The following is a 14,044-nucleotide window of genomic DNA, read 5'->3' on the forward strand; positions in this document are numbered from 1 at the left end:
CTGTGAGGTAGCAAGCCGAGGACACCCGGCTCTGTCTGTGGTCAGACTCTCTCCCCTGACAAAGGCAGGGGCAAAGGAGCCCGAGAGCTGGACTCTCCTCCCCCTCTCTCTCCCTCACTGTGGGGAGGGGACAGAGTGTGTGTGTGTGTGTGTGAGTGTGTGGGGGGGGGGGGGTGAATGGGACCAGCCAGTGACCTCAGGCAGAAAGAATGTCCCCGTTTGCTCAGGCCTCTCTTTCTTTCTTTCTTTCTTTCTTTCTTTCTCTCTCCCGCCCTCTACCTCTACCCCTGTGTTTTGTCTCTTTTGCTCTGTCTCTCCCTGTTCCTCTTCCCCTCTTGGTGCACCCACCCAACACAAGTTGGTCAACTTCATCCACAACTGTTTTAAAAAAAAACAACAACAAAAAAAAACAGAAGAAGCAGGAATGCTCACCCAAGTGGCACTTTATCGAGAAAGAAAAGTAGTCATCTGTAATCTTTGCGCGCTGAACAACACTTCATCAGTAGCTTCTCATGTGGTGGCGCGTTAATGATTTCTCCCACCTCACCTCCTGTGTGAAGAGAATCATTCATTGTCAAAGCTATTTGTGTGTTGCTCCCTGCGCCTGCCACCTCGGTGGCTTCTGACTCTTTGTGTGAATGTCGCAAGAGTGTAAATTTGGGCGCTTAAAGAGCATGGGGGCGGGTGGCGAGTTGGGTGTGGGGCATCACTTTCCCATGCTGAAACCCCCATAAACTGGATGGCAGCTCCGGACAGCAATTAAAGCGGACTAATCCTGCCCGATTCATGAGGTCTGTCCGTGTGCTCTGCCTGCCAGGTTGGGTGAAGTCATTTCGCTCCCATTTAAACAATTTGAATGGGCACCCATCAAAATAAAAGCTTGCATGGGGTTGCAAAGGCCAAAACATGTGGGGAGGCATAGGGACAGGGGGGGGGTCTGTGTTCATCTCTTCTCATCTCGTACTAGCTTCTTCCTCCCCTCACCAGCTAGCTGGCATTCAGGCTGGGCCTGATGATTCACTTCAAAGGCCTTCATGAGCAACTCTGGTGCTGTGGTATGCTTGTACTGCAAGGTCACGGTCCGATTCAGTGGAGCTCCATGGTAGTCTGTCATGATGATTGGAATACCACAGAAATTCCAGCATGTGAAGAAGAAAAAATCCGGCTTTACGGGAAAGACTGCCACGACCTGGGTGGGGGCGGCAGATTTTTCCTGCCATGTGTTTGATAAGATGTAAAGAGGGCAGTGAGGGGTGGGGAGTGTTTGGTCCAGATGGTGAGGAGTCAGCCCTGAGTCTGCCGACAGGCCTCCGAGTGGGAGCTGCACACAATGGCCCCAAGCTGGGGGAGGTGTGGTGGCCGGATGGGCCTGAATTGTTGCGAGCTCTTTTGCTTTTCCCTGGCCTGAGCCCAGTGGCTGTGCTGGGGGGAGGCAGATGTGGGCCTCCATGTCAGCTCTCTTGGTTGTCCAGTGTGTTCCCCTGGCACCTGTCTGAGTCTCCTCCACTGCTTGTGGACATGTGGGTCCATTGTTGTGAACGTGTGGCTTTTGTTGACTATCAGCAGAGCTGACTACCTAGTGCTTCATGTGGGACTCACTTTGTTGTCTTTTTGGGTCTTGGTCACGATAAAGAGGTGTCTCTGTCACTATCCTGGTATTGTATTCCTGTTTTACACATCAAGACAAAAGAACAGTCATGATGCCTGGCTGTGGTATTGGCATGGTAACCAGAGCTAGTTTTGAGGTTTCTTCATGTTTGTCTGTTTGTCATTGCAGGGAGACGACTGAGGGGGAAAGCCTTCTACAACGTGAACGGGAAGGTCTACTGTGAGGAGGACTTTTTGGTGAGTATGAGTGCATGCACTGTGTGTGTGTGTGTGTGTGTGTGTGTGTGTGTGTGTGTGTGATATGCTAAGTACAGGTTGTGACCAGTAACATTTTCTACTGTCATTACTTTGTGTGGAGAGGAAAAGGGGGGATGTTCTGCAGATTCTTGAACTCTCGAGAGGGACCAGATGCCATGGCCTTCTAAAGCTGATCACCACCCCCCAATTCCCACTAATTTCCCCTCATTTCCCTGAGGGTCACGCGTCCCCATGAGGCCCCAGCCCACTAATTACGTGCGGAGCGGGAGTGGCTGGGCCGAGCTGCTGCAGGTCTCACTCTCCTGAACTCCCAGCCCACACTTCTGTCAGAGACATGCTGGGCTCATTTTGCCCAGACTCTAAAACCCACCTCCACATCACAAAATCACATGTAGTACATGTGTGGATAAGTGTAGTGGTATTCTTTGTGAAGGCTCATTATCAGTTATTAACTGAAAAAAAAAAAAAGAGTCTTATGTTGTATTCCAGAGATGAGACAGACATTCAGCCTCTGGCTCCTCATAACTGATAACAGGGTTTGGTATATTCGGATGTGATGCTAGAGGCCTTTAAATTCCCATCGAGTGTTCTCCTTAAACATATACTGGACATGATGGAGCCTCCTTCCCCCCCCCCCCTCTCCGAGTGACCAGTGCTGTCCTTGCAGCACCAGTGGTCCAGCAGATGGTAGCGTCTTTAGAGGCAGAAGGGTTTCCTGGTATTGACCAGCTCTCCTCCCTCCTCCACCTGCTCATCCTGCCCCACCTCACCCCCAGACACTGCCCCCGTCCAGGTCACGACCTCTGGGTCCAGATGGGCAGCCTGGTGGGTATGGCTGTGGAGCCTCATCCCAATGGCCTTCTGTCTGCCTTTTCTTGGCTCTCTGTGGCATTGTAGTGCTACTCATGTTTGTCAATGCTTAAAAAGCAACGCGGCTGTATCAGCTGGAATGTAAAATGAAAAGGGCTCTCAGTCAGGGATGCCAGCACAGTGTCATGCGCACTGCCTGGTGTGGGCGCTGAATCCCACTCTATATTCAGAACAGAAAAAAGGTGGCATTTTCAGACGATGAACTCTTGTCACAAAATGGAAATCCATGACTTGAGGTGATTAACTACCCAGCTGCCAATTCAGAGCTCGAGCCTCAAAGATTGCCCTCACCTGCCGTGCCATTTGAAGTGGCGTGTGTTTGAAACGAGCTGATGAAGGCAGAGAGGGCAGCACTGATGAGGGGGGGATGAGAGCATCAGGATGGAAGGAGACAGAGAGAGGAGGACTGCACGCACTCACTCAAACAGTCCCTCTGCCCACTCAGCTTAATGTGGGGGAACAGAATCTGTGCTCTGTAACCAAGAGCAAGAGAAAGACTTTGAGAGAGAACAAGAGCAAATGGGTGAAGCTCCTGCTGTAGGAGTAGTGCTGGAGGAGAGCAGTGGCTCAGAGGAGAATACACCAGAGAAGTGGTGTCTGGTCCGGTCAGAACAGTAGCGCAAATACAATGGTTGGCCGTGGAGGGATCTTCTGCATGCGTATTCCTGCATAAGGCGTCTTTACTAATAGAGGATTTTGTCCTTTGCAGTACTCTGGCTTCCAGCAGACAGCGGAAAAATGCTTTGTGTGTGGTCACCTCATCATGGAAATGGTAAGAATGATAGAAGCACTTATGTAACGCTGAGTTGTCCCGTTATTCGGAATTAATGGACAAAGGAGAGGCAAAGAACTCCCCAACGCAAGCGCGGGGGAAGTTTCCTCCGCCCAAGTCCATTAATTCCGTATAACAGGACACCTCAAAAATAGCTCGCAAAAGAAACAAGCGGTTCTGTTTAAAAAGAAGCCGTTTTAAAAAGTTTGTTCTTTAGCCCTATAACAGCAATAACATGGACAGTTAGCTTGTTTACAGTTGGTTCCATTGTTGCGAAGCCTGCTTCTAGGCTCAACCGTTGTCCTACTATGGTTGTTATAGTTACCATTCATAAGCGTTGATCTGGAACAGTGATTAAACTTTTTTCCAGATCTACTTCATAGGTGTCTCGTTATTCAGAATTAATAGCCCCCCCACCAGCCAATCAGAAAAGAGTATTTCTTCTCTCTGGGTGATAATAAAATATAATGCTTGTCCACACTGCCAACGATAACAATAACAGTAAAAGCTACAGTTTTAAGTATCACTCTGGCTAACAATATCAACAGTGTCTACACCACATGCTATAATAACAAAGACATGAATGATATCATTGGGGATCGCTTTCATAGCAAATTTGTGAACAATAGAAACTCTTATAGCCAATCAGAATCCATCGAATTTTAGACATCACAATGAACATCAAATAATGAACATGAAGAATATTCCTGACTTTCCTTATTGTTGATCAGTGTGGACATTAATATTGTAATAATTGCAGTTGTCTTCATTGCTGTTGTTGGACAGTGGACAGGCCTATACTCCATATGCTCTCTCTCTCTCTCTCTCACTCACACACACACACACACACACACACACACACACACACACACACACACACACCCACTCTTTATTTTTTTTTCTTCATTCATTGGCAGATCTTGCAGGCACTGGGCAAGTCCTACCACCCCGGCTGTTTCCGCTGTGTGGTCTGCAAAGAGGGCCTGGATGGTGTGCCATTCACAGTGGATGTAGAGAATAACATCTACTGCGTGAAGGACTACCACACGTAAGGCTGGCCACCACTCAACAGGCACCCTCCCTTGTTTTCAGTGCAGGAGATTCTCGAGCCCATTTTCCAAAAGGGGCTTTTTAAAAAAAGAAAAAGGCATCATGTGTCAGTAGCAGATTTACTCGTGCCTGCAGAGCCCACTAAATATTCCGATCATATTCACTTTTTATAGACAGCTAAAAAAATGAGCGTTGTACCACATGTTGATAATCAAAGACTTTGTGTGTAACTGATGAAATTTTGACATGTGTTTTTTTCCCCACAGGGTTTTTGCACCAAAATGTGCCTCCTGTAATCAACCCATCCTGCCTGCTGAGGTGCTAATCTGTTTGGACTTTTGTGTTGGTTTCAGATGAGTATGTTTTGCAGTGCTGACCACTAATGTGTGTGTGTGTGTGTTTTTGCACATACTTGTTTTTGCATATAGGGCTCTGAGGAGACCATTCGTGTTGTGTCAATGGACAAGGACTACCATGTGGAGTGTTATCACTGTGAGGTAAAAACAAATACTGTCATCCAAACTATTCCTCTGCACTGACACAGCTGGGTAGTCAGTTATGCTGTCCAAAGAGACTCTTCAATATCTGTTTGTGAGTATGTGCTTATGTGTGTGAATGTGTGTAAAAGTGTTTGTAAGATTGAGTTTGTATGAGATCTATCTATACAGGTAGGTGTGTGTGTGTGTGTGTGTGTGTGTGTGTGTGTGTGTGCGTGTGCGCGTTTGTGCGTCTGTGTGTGTGCGTTTGCGCGTGTGTGACCGCTATAGAAGCAGAATGAATGTCTGCTCGTTGTTGAGAGAATGAGTGAAATGGTGAATCATTGACCAGGACATTCCTGTGGTGAGCCATGACACAGCTCTGGTGAACTTGTGAAACTTCAGGTCATCTGTAAATAGATTACTCAGATAGCAGATTTGCTGTTGGTCACTAAAATATGTCATGCTTACATGATCTCCCCCAAATTACCCAATGCCAAGACATGGCTTCTGTCATGAAATGAAATGATTACTTTATAGTTTTGAGAGACCTTCTTAAATAGTGTTTGGTTTATGTTAACTGATCCTGGTGTGTTTGTCCTCTGTTTTTCATTACATATGTGGCATGTTACTTTCCCGGGGGCAAGTAAAAGTGTCACCCTGTCACTGTTTTACGTTAGTTAATAATGAAGGCCATTTCTTCCTGGGTGATCTTAAGAAAGGGCTGACAAGCATCTTAATCTTTAACCAGAGATGACGCATAAGCAATAAATGACTGCTCAGTATGCTAGGCAAGACTCGCCTGAGGTTGGGAATTTATTTATGAATACCCATCAGGATGGGTGCCTCTGAAATATGACAGGCCAGTTGTTTTTAGTGTAAACCCTTCACTCTAGCGTGCTGGATGTATTGGATTTTTTTCCGTATAAACAGTTTTGCAAAGGGAAACATAGCCTCATATGCAATGGGATCTACAGTGATGAATGAAGTTTTATATGGTTGCTCAGGCATAATACATCATCCTATATTTGTGTGTGTGTGTGTGTGTGTGTTTGTGTGTGTGTGTGTCTGTGTGTGTGTGTGTGTGTTTGTGCAGGACTGTGGGCTCCAGCTGAATGATGAGGAGGGCCATCGCTGTTACCCTCTGGAGGGTCACCTGCTGTGTCACGGGTGCCATATCCACCGGCTGAAGGCCCAGGCGCCCGCTCACCCTCCCCCCAGCTACCCCCTGCACGTCACTGAGCTGTGAGCAACCCCGGGCAAAGGAGAGGGAGAGGGAGAGAGGGAGAGATGGAGAGAGAGATGAAGAGATGCCAAGCACTGAAGGGGAGGAATTAACTATTTGAGCAACCATTTTTTCCACCTTGTGGAGAAAAGGAGTGGACACAAAGTCCTCATTTCAACACACACATTTTATATATATTAAACATAAATATATATATATATATTATATATGTATATGTGCACACACTCGCTATATATATATATATATATATATATATATATATATATATATATATATATATATATATATATATATATATATATAATATACATACACACTCTTACATGCACAAAAGCTCCCTCCACTAAAGAATGAGGCTCTCCCACCCAAGCAGGCCTTGGCAGCCAACCTCTCCCACCGCTGTGACCTTACGTTCCCCTCCACACCACTGGGGCTGGAGTCCCATGTCCCTTCCAGCACATCCTCCTCTCCTCGCTTTCTTGGCCTTGGAGGCATTGAGAAAGAGGCCCCCCAGCGCAGGCAGAGGCCAGGTCTGACGTCAGCACTGTGACCCCACGAGCAGAGCTCTGGCAGGGGATGGACGAGAGCAGGGTGGAGAGCAAGAGAGGGAATGTGCCTTCTCTTTTTACCCCCCCCCCCCCCTTCCCCATTCCTGCCTGCTGACCGAAGACATGCGGCCACCATGCCACCCAGGGCCTTCCCAGCCGCCAGCGAAACCCCGAAGCAACGATGTCCGGCACGCTGGCATCGTAGCCCACTGTGGGCAGAGGGAGAAAGAGAGGGAGAAAGAGAGGGGGAAAGAGAGAGACTGAGGGAGAAAAGTGGACATGCTGTGCCTTCCGAGTGGCCTTTTCATTCACACAGAATCCCGCACTTACTGCAGCGCCCCCCTGAGCCAGGGCCACACACAGCGTTGTGAGTGCCACTCGCTGGCCGCGCACCCCTCTCACGTCTGCACACACACATGCACACACACACACACACACACACACACACACACTCAGCACCAGGTGCTGTAGCTCAGCAGCCGATGGCTCTGCTGGACTTGGTGGCATTCATTCATTCATTCATTCATTCATTCATTCATTCATTCATTCCACATAGCTGTGATTTTGAAGTCCTGTGACCTTCGGAGATTTAAAAGCTGTGTCTTAACTATACCACAAAACTTAGGTGCACATAGATGGTCTATTATATATATATATAAATATATATATATATATATATATATATATATATATATATATATATATATATATATATATATATATATATATATATATTGCAGACATTTTCCACGTAAAGGACTTAGAAGTGTATTTTTCGTCTCTTTTTGCCTTTTGGAAGTGCTTATGTTTTGGCTGGACTGATCCATTCTAGGCCACAGAGGGGTCTTCTGTGGTCTCCTGTGTCTTCTGTGGCAGTCCTGCTCGCGCGGTTCACAGGTCCAGGAGCCCCTCCATGTGATCCCTGATTCACATGCTTCGCCGGCCCTTAGAGACTGGTGCTCTTAATACGTTCCAGACACTGGTTTGTCCAAGCAAAGACTGAAGGGGTCTGGGGAAACACAGGAAGAGAAGAGAGAGAGAGAGAGAAAGAGAGAGCGTCGCTCTGCTTGGTCAAGAAAGAACTCTTCTCATCCCTCACTCTTCTCCTGTAATGCCTTAAAGCAGAACGGTGCATATGTACGTGCAGGGATGCACGCTCAGATTCACTTTGCCTCTGGTGGGAGACTGCCCGCACTGTTTGCCATAGGCTAGTGACAGATGAAAGGTTGCCCTCAAATAGAAGTCTGGGAGAGCTGGTCTAGCCCAGTTCTTCTGGTAGGTATGTCCCTTAGCTGTCTCTTATGTCTGGGTGGGTGGGTATGCCAGTGGCTGGATCATGGCACAGGCCCACCTATGTACGTGTGTGTGTGTGTTTTAGTTTGTGTCTGTCTTAATGTGTGTGTGTGTGTGTGTGTGTGTGTGTGTGTGTGTGTGTGTGTGTGTGTGTGTGTGTGTGTGTGTGTGTGTGTGTGTGTGTATGTATGTGTGTGTGTTGTCATCAGCAGTGCCACCATAAGGTCTGGTCTGGTAATCGAAGCAGCTATGTCCAGTCTGCTGGGAAGTTTCTCTCTAAAACTACTGAATTGAACAGAGGACTGACTTCACACCATGGTGATGGAAACAGACAGGAGAGGACAGGCAGAATGACTATTTGTGTTTCTCCCAATTTGACCCAATATTCAATGAGATTATTTTACATGCAATGAATAGTTGTTTGGCAAACTGAGCAATTTTGTGTAATATATGCATTTCTATTAACTTAACTCACACTCATCACCCATTCATGGGTTATACTGAAGCTCACCATACCATCAGCTCCAAGAGGTGATATGGTCTTGCACTTGGATAATAGTGAGATTTTTTGAGATCTAGTCAAAAGCACAACCAACATTCCCCATCCCAGTGTACTCAGCCTCAAAGAACATTCACAAGAATCCGAGCAGTGCTTCTGAAGATTACACCCTGCTCAAAGATGTCTTAATATACTTTTTAAAAACAATTGTACTACTATTGCATAGCACACAGGTAGTTTCCCTGTACATAGAGCAGCTAGTTTTGTTTCATGCTCCATCAAGTAATTCCAATGAAAAGTAGCTCAATTTATTTCTCCTGTCATAGTAGATCTCCAAAAGCACATCTGACATCTGTTGTATCACTTTTTGTATTGTTTAATAATTGATTGCCTAGATGTTTCATGAACAAAAAGGAAAGTAGATTTATTTATCTAAACATGAAAAGTCTAAAGTTATTTAATGTATTAAAAGTTGGGACGTATCATTTAACCGTAGATGATATAATCTGCTTTTTCAATAAAGTGGTTTTGTAGTTAACTTAAGAGCGAGTGATGCCTTCTCTTTGATGTGGTTTTCTTTTGATGCTTTATATGTACACCACCAACTGAATCCAATCTACTTTTCCGTCCCTGCTTTGTTGGTACATGCTCAAACCAAACACATGACTTCTTGTAGTCCTAGAAAAGGAGCTAGCTGCCCTAAAGAAAACAGAGTGGGTAGTTGCAGAATGTCCTGACATCACGTGAAAGTCTCACGCTGTCTCCCAGTGGAGAGCTTGGACTTGGATTGTTTACCCTTGACTAGATCAGCATCAGATGGGAGAATGTGTGATTACGGCGGCTAATTACTTACCGGCACGCAAGTTTACTGTCAGTCATCTGACGGAGGGCTCCACAGAGAGATGACCCCTGGCCCTGCCCTGATGCCTGATAGGGAGCTCCCTCTGGCCCTGGCTCCATCTCCACGCCACCTCCTCAGAGCCGAGGCAGCTGGGATGGCCCAGACCCCACATCTCCAGCAGCAACACTTATTTATGCCAGTTAAGACATACAGCACCTTATCAGTGTCGGAAGACAGTTTCAAGTCACTGGTGGACTGCCTTCCCATCAGGAGCACTGTTGCAGCTGTGTCTGCTTTGTATGTAAATCCAGGCCAACTGGCACACATTACAACCTGCTCGAAGATTGTCTCCTCTCACGTCTATTTTTCTGGTGATAATCAGATTTTGGACACACTATGAGGCCAAATCCAATTGGGGGCGGGGGGTGAAGGCAGACTCCCTGTTGTGTTCTTTTGTGTATGTGAGCAGCTTTTAAGATTATGGGTACAATTTGACAACAACGGAGGTGACCATATTAGCATTCCGTTAAATTGTATTAGTGTTAATTGGGGCATGAAGGCCTTACATTTCCAATATGATACAGTTCTAGCTTCGGTTAAAGCAAACAGCCCTGTTGTGCATGGCTGTGAAATCCTGGCTCCCACCTGGATGTTTTTTTCTGTCATTGTATCCTTTATTCAAAGGAAGATAATATTTCACCACTTAAAGGCCAGGCATTTCATCTACTATGCCTCAGTGTAGTCTGTGGCCATGTTTACATATCATATAGAGGAGTGTCTCTTGTTTCATAGATGGTTTGTGGTTGTTGAGCATGCAGCAGATTGTCACGACTGCCATGTCCCTACATGTCACAGTGTCCATGCAGAGAGGTATAATTAAACTGCTGGCACAGCCATATGGGTACATCTTCAACTTGTGTCTCTGAGTGATTCATTCTCATCAGTAAGGGTAAGAGTTCCTCTTAATAAGCCTGATAGTTGGGATCTGCTGGTACCCTGACTGGTGACTGAAGTCCAGGACTACTGACAGTTAAGCCCTTACGTAGACTTGAGCTTACACTTCTCTCTCTCTCTCTCTTGCTCTGTCTCTCTTATATCCACATTATTGGTGTGACTATGGAGACGGAATGACAGATCAACAGGGCTGGAGCACAAAGCAGTCATTATGTGAGCTGGCTCATGGCTCTGCCATACCTCCGACTCAATGGTGAAAAAAATCAGGTGTGGCTGGATCTCGGGACAATCCTCTATTCCACTGTGCCACACACTGAAAGCTTTCTCTCAGGTGGAGAGTAACTACTATAACTTCTGGTGAAGGTGTCGCTCCCAGTGCATGTATTTTTCATAAATCAACTAAGCACCAGACAACAGGATTAGCATATTCACTCTGTGGTTATTTTATATTTCATGTTGCATTTATATTTCATGGTGTAATCTGTTTGCTAACAAAGTGTTTACTCCACCATAATATTCTATGGAAAAAAATACTGTGACACACCTCTTTCTCACTGATGAGAAGACTGTTAATAATGTATAAAATGTTGCCCAGTAGTTATAACCCCCCCCCCCCCCCCCCACACACACACACACTTGGTGTTTTGACCAAGTGGAAGCATTTAGGAACAACAGCAACTCAGCCACTAAATTGTAGGCCATGCAAAGTCAGAGCAGAGAGCAGAGAGCTGAATACTGAGGCACATGGTGTGTAAATGTTGCCAACTCACAAACTGCCTCTGACATCAGCACAAGGGAGCATCTCTAGCTTCATGTCATGGCTTCCATGGCTCATGAGCTAAAGTAGGTGTGGTGGCCAGGTGTCCCAATCATGTAAGGCAGCCTATTAAGACGAGTCCAATTTCACACTTGGTCTCTTTTTTCCTCTCCACTGTGAATTTCTGAACATGTACATTTGATCCCCTTAAAAATCCTTGGCTTTTTGGTGCCCATTCCCACCTGTCATTTCTGATGCATCATGTGCACCGGCATAATTGACATAATTGACGGCTCCACTTAACCAGCAACCTTAAGATAAGAACTGAAAACATTACAGCAATGTCGTCAACTTTGCAAAACCAAAAGGCTGCCATCAAAAGTAGTTTCACTCAGGCAGGCAGTAATCCCATATCAGCTACGAAGGCTGACTGACTGTCGCAGACTCCAGAGAGATGCTCTCCTGTCACACCAACATCTCTGACAGTCTCAGCGCTGCCACCCGGGGATGTCCAGCCACCCAGACGTGTCACCCACACAGCCGTGATCTATTAGCAGATGCTCGCCGCTGCCCACGCACTTCAGGCTAACCTTTCCATGACTCCCACAGCCGTGGGAATGTGGCGGGAGTCCAGGCTCAACAGTCCTCTTTTACGGCCCGTCACGGTCCACCCCCACCCGGGACATCAGAAGGGCAAATCACAGGCTGAAATGTGGGCTGAGAAAACAGGGCTGGTGGAGACAGAGGTCTGGCCTTGTGACGTCTCAGATCAGATGGTGACGATAAATCAGCCTGTAAAAACTGAGTGGCTTCACTCTGGACCCCAGTGTTTGATAGTCAAGCTTAATGATGCTCGAGCTTCCACAACCATCCTCCTACATCCCAGTACATATTCACACATTCATACTTCAAAGAAGGTAATAGCCTGCCACCCTGAATGCTCCATGAGATCCCTCTCAGAATGTGTTATCATTAAGCAGTCAAAAGCTGTTGTGTTATGTATGGTTTCTCTGGTGGGGACTTTGTCGAAGCCATTTATGTTGGGGCATTTCACTACACACAGAAAGAGGAGAGTCGAGTTCTGGGGGCTTTCCTTTGGCTTCCTGCCTTGACCAGTTCAATGACCAGTCAAACAGAGACGGCTTTGCACAACTCCTCCATCAATTCTCTGACCTGGAGGATAACTGGGATGATGTATCCATGTTGACCGCAGAACATCAAATAAACATGAGATTGACTTGTCACCAAGTGCTGGGAATGTAGGGGAAATGTTGGAGATTGCAGGCCAAAATCTCAAAACATTCAAATCTATTTCTTCCAAGATATTGTAATTCCCTTGTTCAATGACCTGCAATATCAATTCAAAATAGGCTACTGTTTGGTTTGTTTTATCTTCTTTTATAGACTACTGGTATTGATGCACTTAAAAGGTTTAAGACAACATGGGGACAAAAAGGAATAAGATATGTTATAAGACACCCACAACTGACCATTATAGCCTAGGCTGTATCCCAATTCAATTGGAACTGGCCACTATATGTGCTGACAGAATCCCTCTAGGATAGTCTAAGAAAAAAAAAAGCTTTTGGTTGGAACAACATGTCTGTTTATCCATGATCCAATCCCTATATATGGCTGTCAACATGTGCAGCAGCACAGTGGAGTGATTTGAGGGGAGCATGTTTATCTTCTTCATCAGTTTCTCTTTCTCCCCTCAGAATAAATTCAAATCTCACTTATGTTCTTTTCTACTGCCTGAAATAACTAAGACTAAGTTGTTTGAAGTAAAGTATTGTTGCTAGGCAACAGGCACTAGAAGCCCAACCACCAGTGTCGGGGGTCTCCGAGTTCTCTGCTAGGAGATTCAGTCATTTGTAACTGGCAGCATGATTCAAGCTGCCGGGGAGATTGCAAGCTTGTTGAAACTATGCTATTGTTATAGGAATAATTCCATTTATTTATGGTGTAATAACCATTAGGATATCATTAGGGTATAAAGAAAGGATATGTGTGTATCTGTGGAGCATTTACGTGTATAAATGTTCCTCTAACTCTTAACATAGGTAACTGTAGGCCTATTCAATTATCAAATTATGCTTTCCAGATTTGTTTAGTCCTGTGTTTGTTTTCCCCCAAACAGGGCCAATTTAGCAGGCAGTGATAGCTGGGGATTTGAGTTAGAGACCACAGAGAAGACCTTTGGCCTGGTGTTCCAGTCAGAAAATAAGCCCTGGGAGCTCCCATGGAAATGACACAATGCCAAGTCTGCTGGATGAGCGACATCTAGTGATACATGAATCATGGGTAATTTGATCTCAAAATATATATTGGATGCCTAAGGCTTTGCATCATATTCCAAGTGTTTCACATATGTCTGTCAGTGGTATCAACCAGATTAAGATCTCACAACAGTTAGTATATCAATGTCAAATGACAGAAAACACTAAAAGAACTAATTCATTACATTCATTCAACAGCGAAAGCAGTTCAATCTTGGGCCATTTTGCCTGACGTTGAGGTGAATTCTTAATAAAAACAAAAATCAGGTTTCTGAGTAATTAGATTCACTCTTTCCAGTAAAAATATCTATGGAAATGTTCCACAGCTCCCACACTTTGATGTCATATCTTTGATTTTACGGACAAGGCCATAGGACAAAGTACACCTCTTGCACATCCACAAGCTTGTTTGACCAAGGACTTTGACCCTCATAATCATTAACACTAATAACCCTTACTGACCCCCTCTACCATCTTCCTATTCCATTTGTCATAAACTGGAACATCAACCTCATCACTCCGGAACATTAGCCGCAGCAGGAACCCTAATCAAAAGTACACAGGACATAAAATGCAGACAAATGTATCCAACT

At 45.5% G+C, this 14,044-nt stretch overlaps 2 protein-coding genes across 2 annotated transcripts in view; one reads left to right on the top strand and one right to left on the bottom strand.

The window, feature by feature from the left end:
• LOC121682239 (WT1 interacting protein) overlaps positions 1 to 6,503 on the top strand; it is an 18,770-nt gene extending 12,267 nt beyond the window's left edge. The window contains exons 3-8 of the mRNA XM_042062294.1: positions 1,778 to 1,845; positions 3,446 to 3,508; positions 4,426 to 4,556; positions 4,825 to 4,876; positions 4,987 to 5,055; positions 6,131 to 6,503. Of these exons, the coding sequence (XP_041918228.1) occupies positions 1,778 to 1,845; positions 3,446 to 3,508; positions 4,426 to 4,556; positions 4,825 to 4,876; positions 4,987 to 5,055; positions 6,131 to 6,283 (536 nt within the window). The 3' untranslated portion in view covers positions 6,284 to 6,503. The remainder of the gene's footprint in view (positions 1 to 1,777; positions 1,846 to 3,445; positions 3,509 to 4,425; positions 4,557 to 4,824; positions 4,877 to 4,986; positions 5,056 to 6,130) is intronic.
• A 7,453-nt stretch (positions 6,504 to 13,956) lies between these two features.
• gpt2 (glutamic pyruvate transaminase (alanine aminotransferase) 2) overlaps positions 13,957 to 14,044 on the bottom strand; it is a 32,689-nt gene continuing 32,601 nt past the window's right edge. Inside the window, exon 13 of the transcript XR_006022005.1 lies at positions 13,957 to 13,968. The gene's annotated coding sequence lies outside the window, so the exon portion shown is untranslated. The remainder of the gene's footprint in view (positions 13,969 to 14,044) is intronic.

The sequence above is a fragment of the Alosa sapidissima genome, chromosome 14, assembly GCF_018492685.1.
Source record: "Alosa sapidissima isolate fAloSap1 chromosome 14, fAloSap1.pri, whole genome shotgun sequence".
NCBI classification, from domain to species: Eukaryota; Metazoa; Chordata; class Actinopteri; order Clupeiformes; family Clupeidae; genus Alosa; species Alosa sapidissima.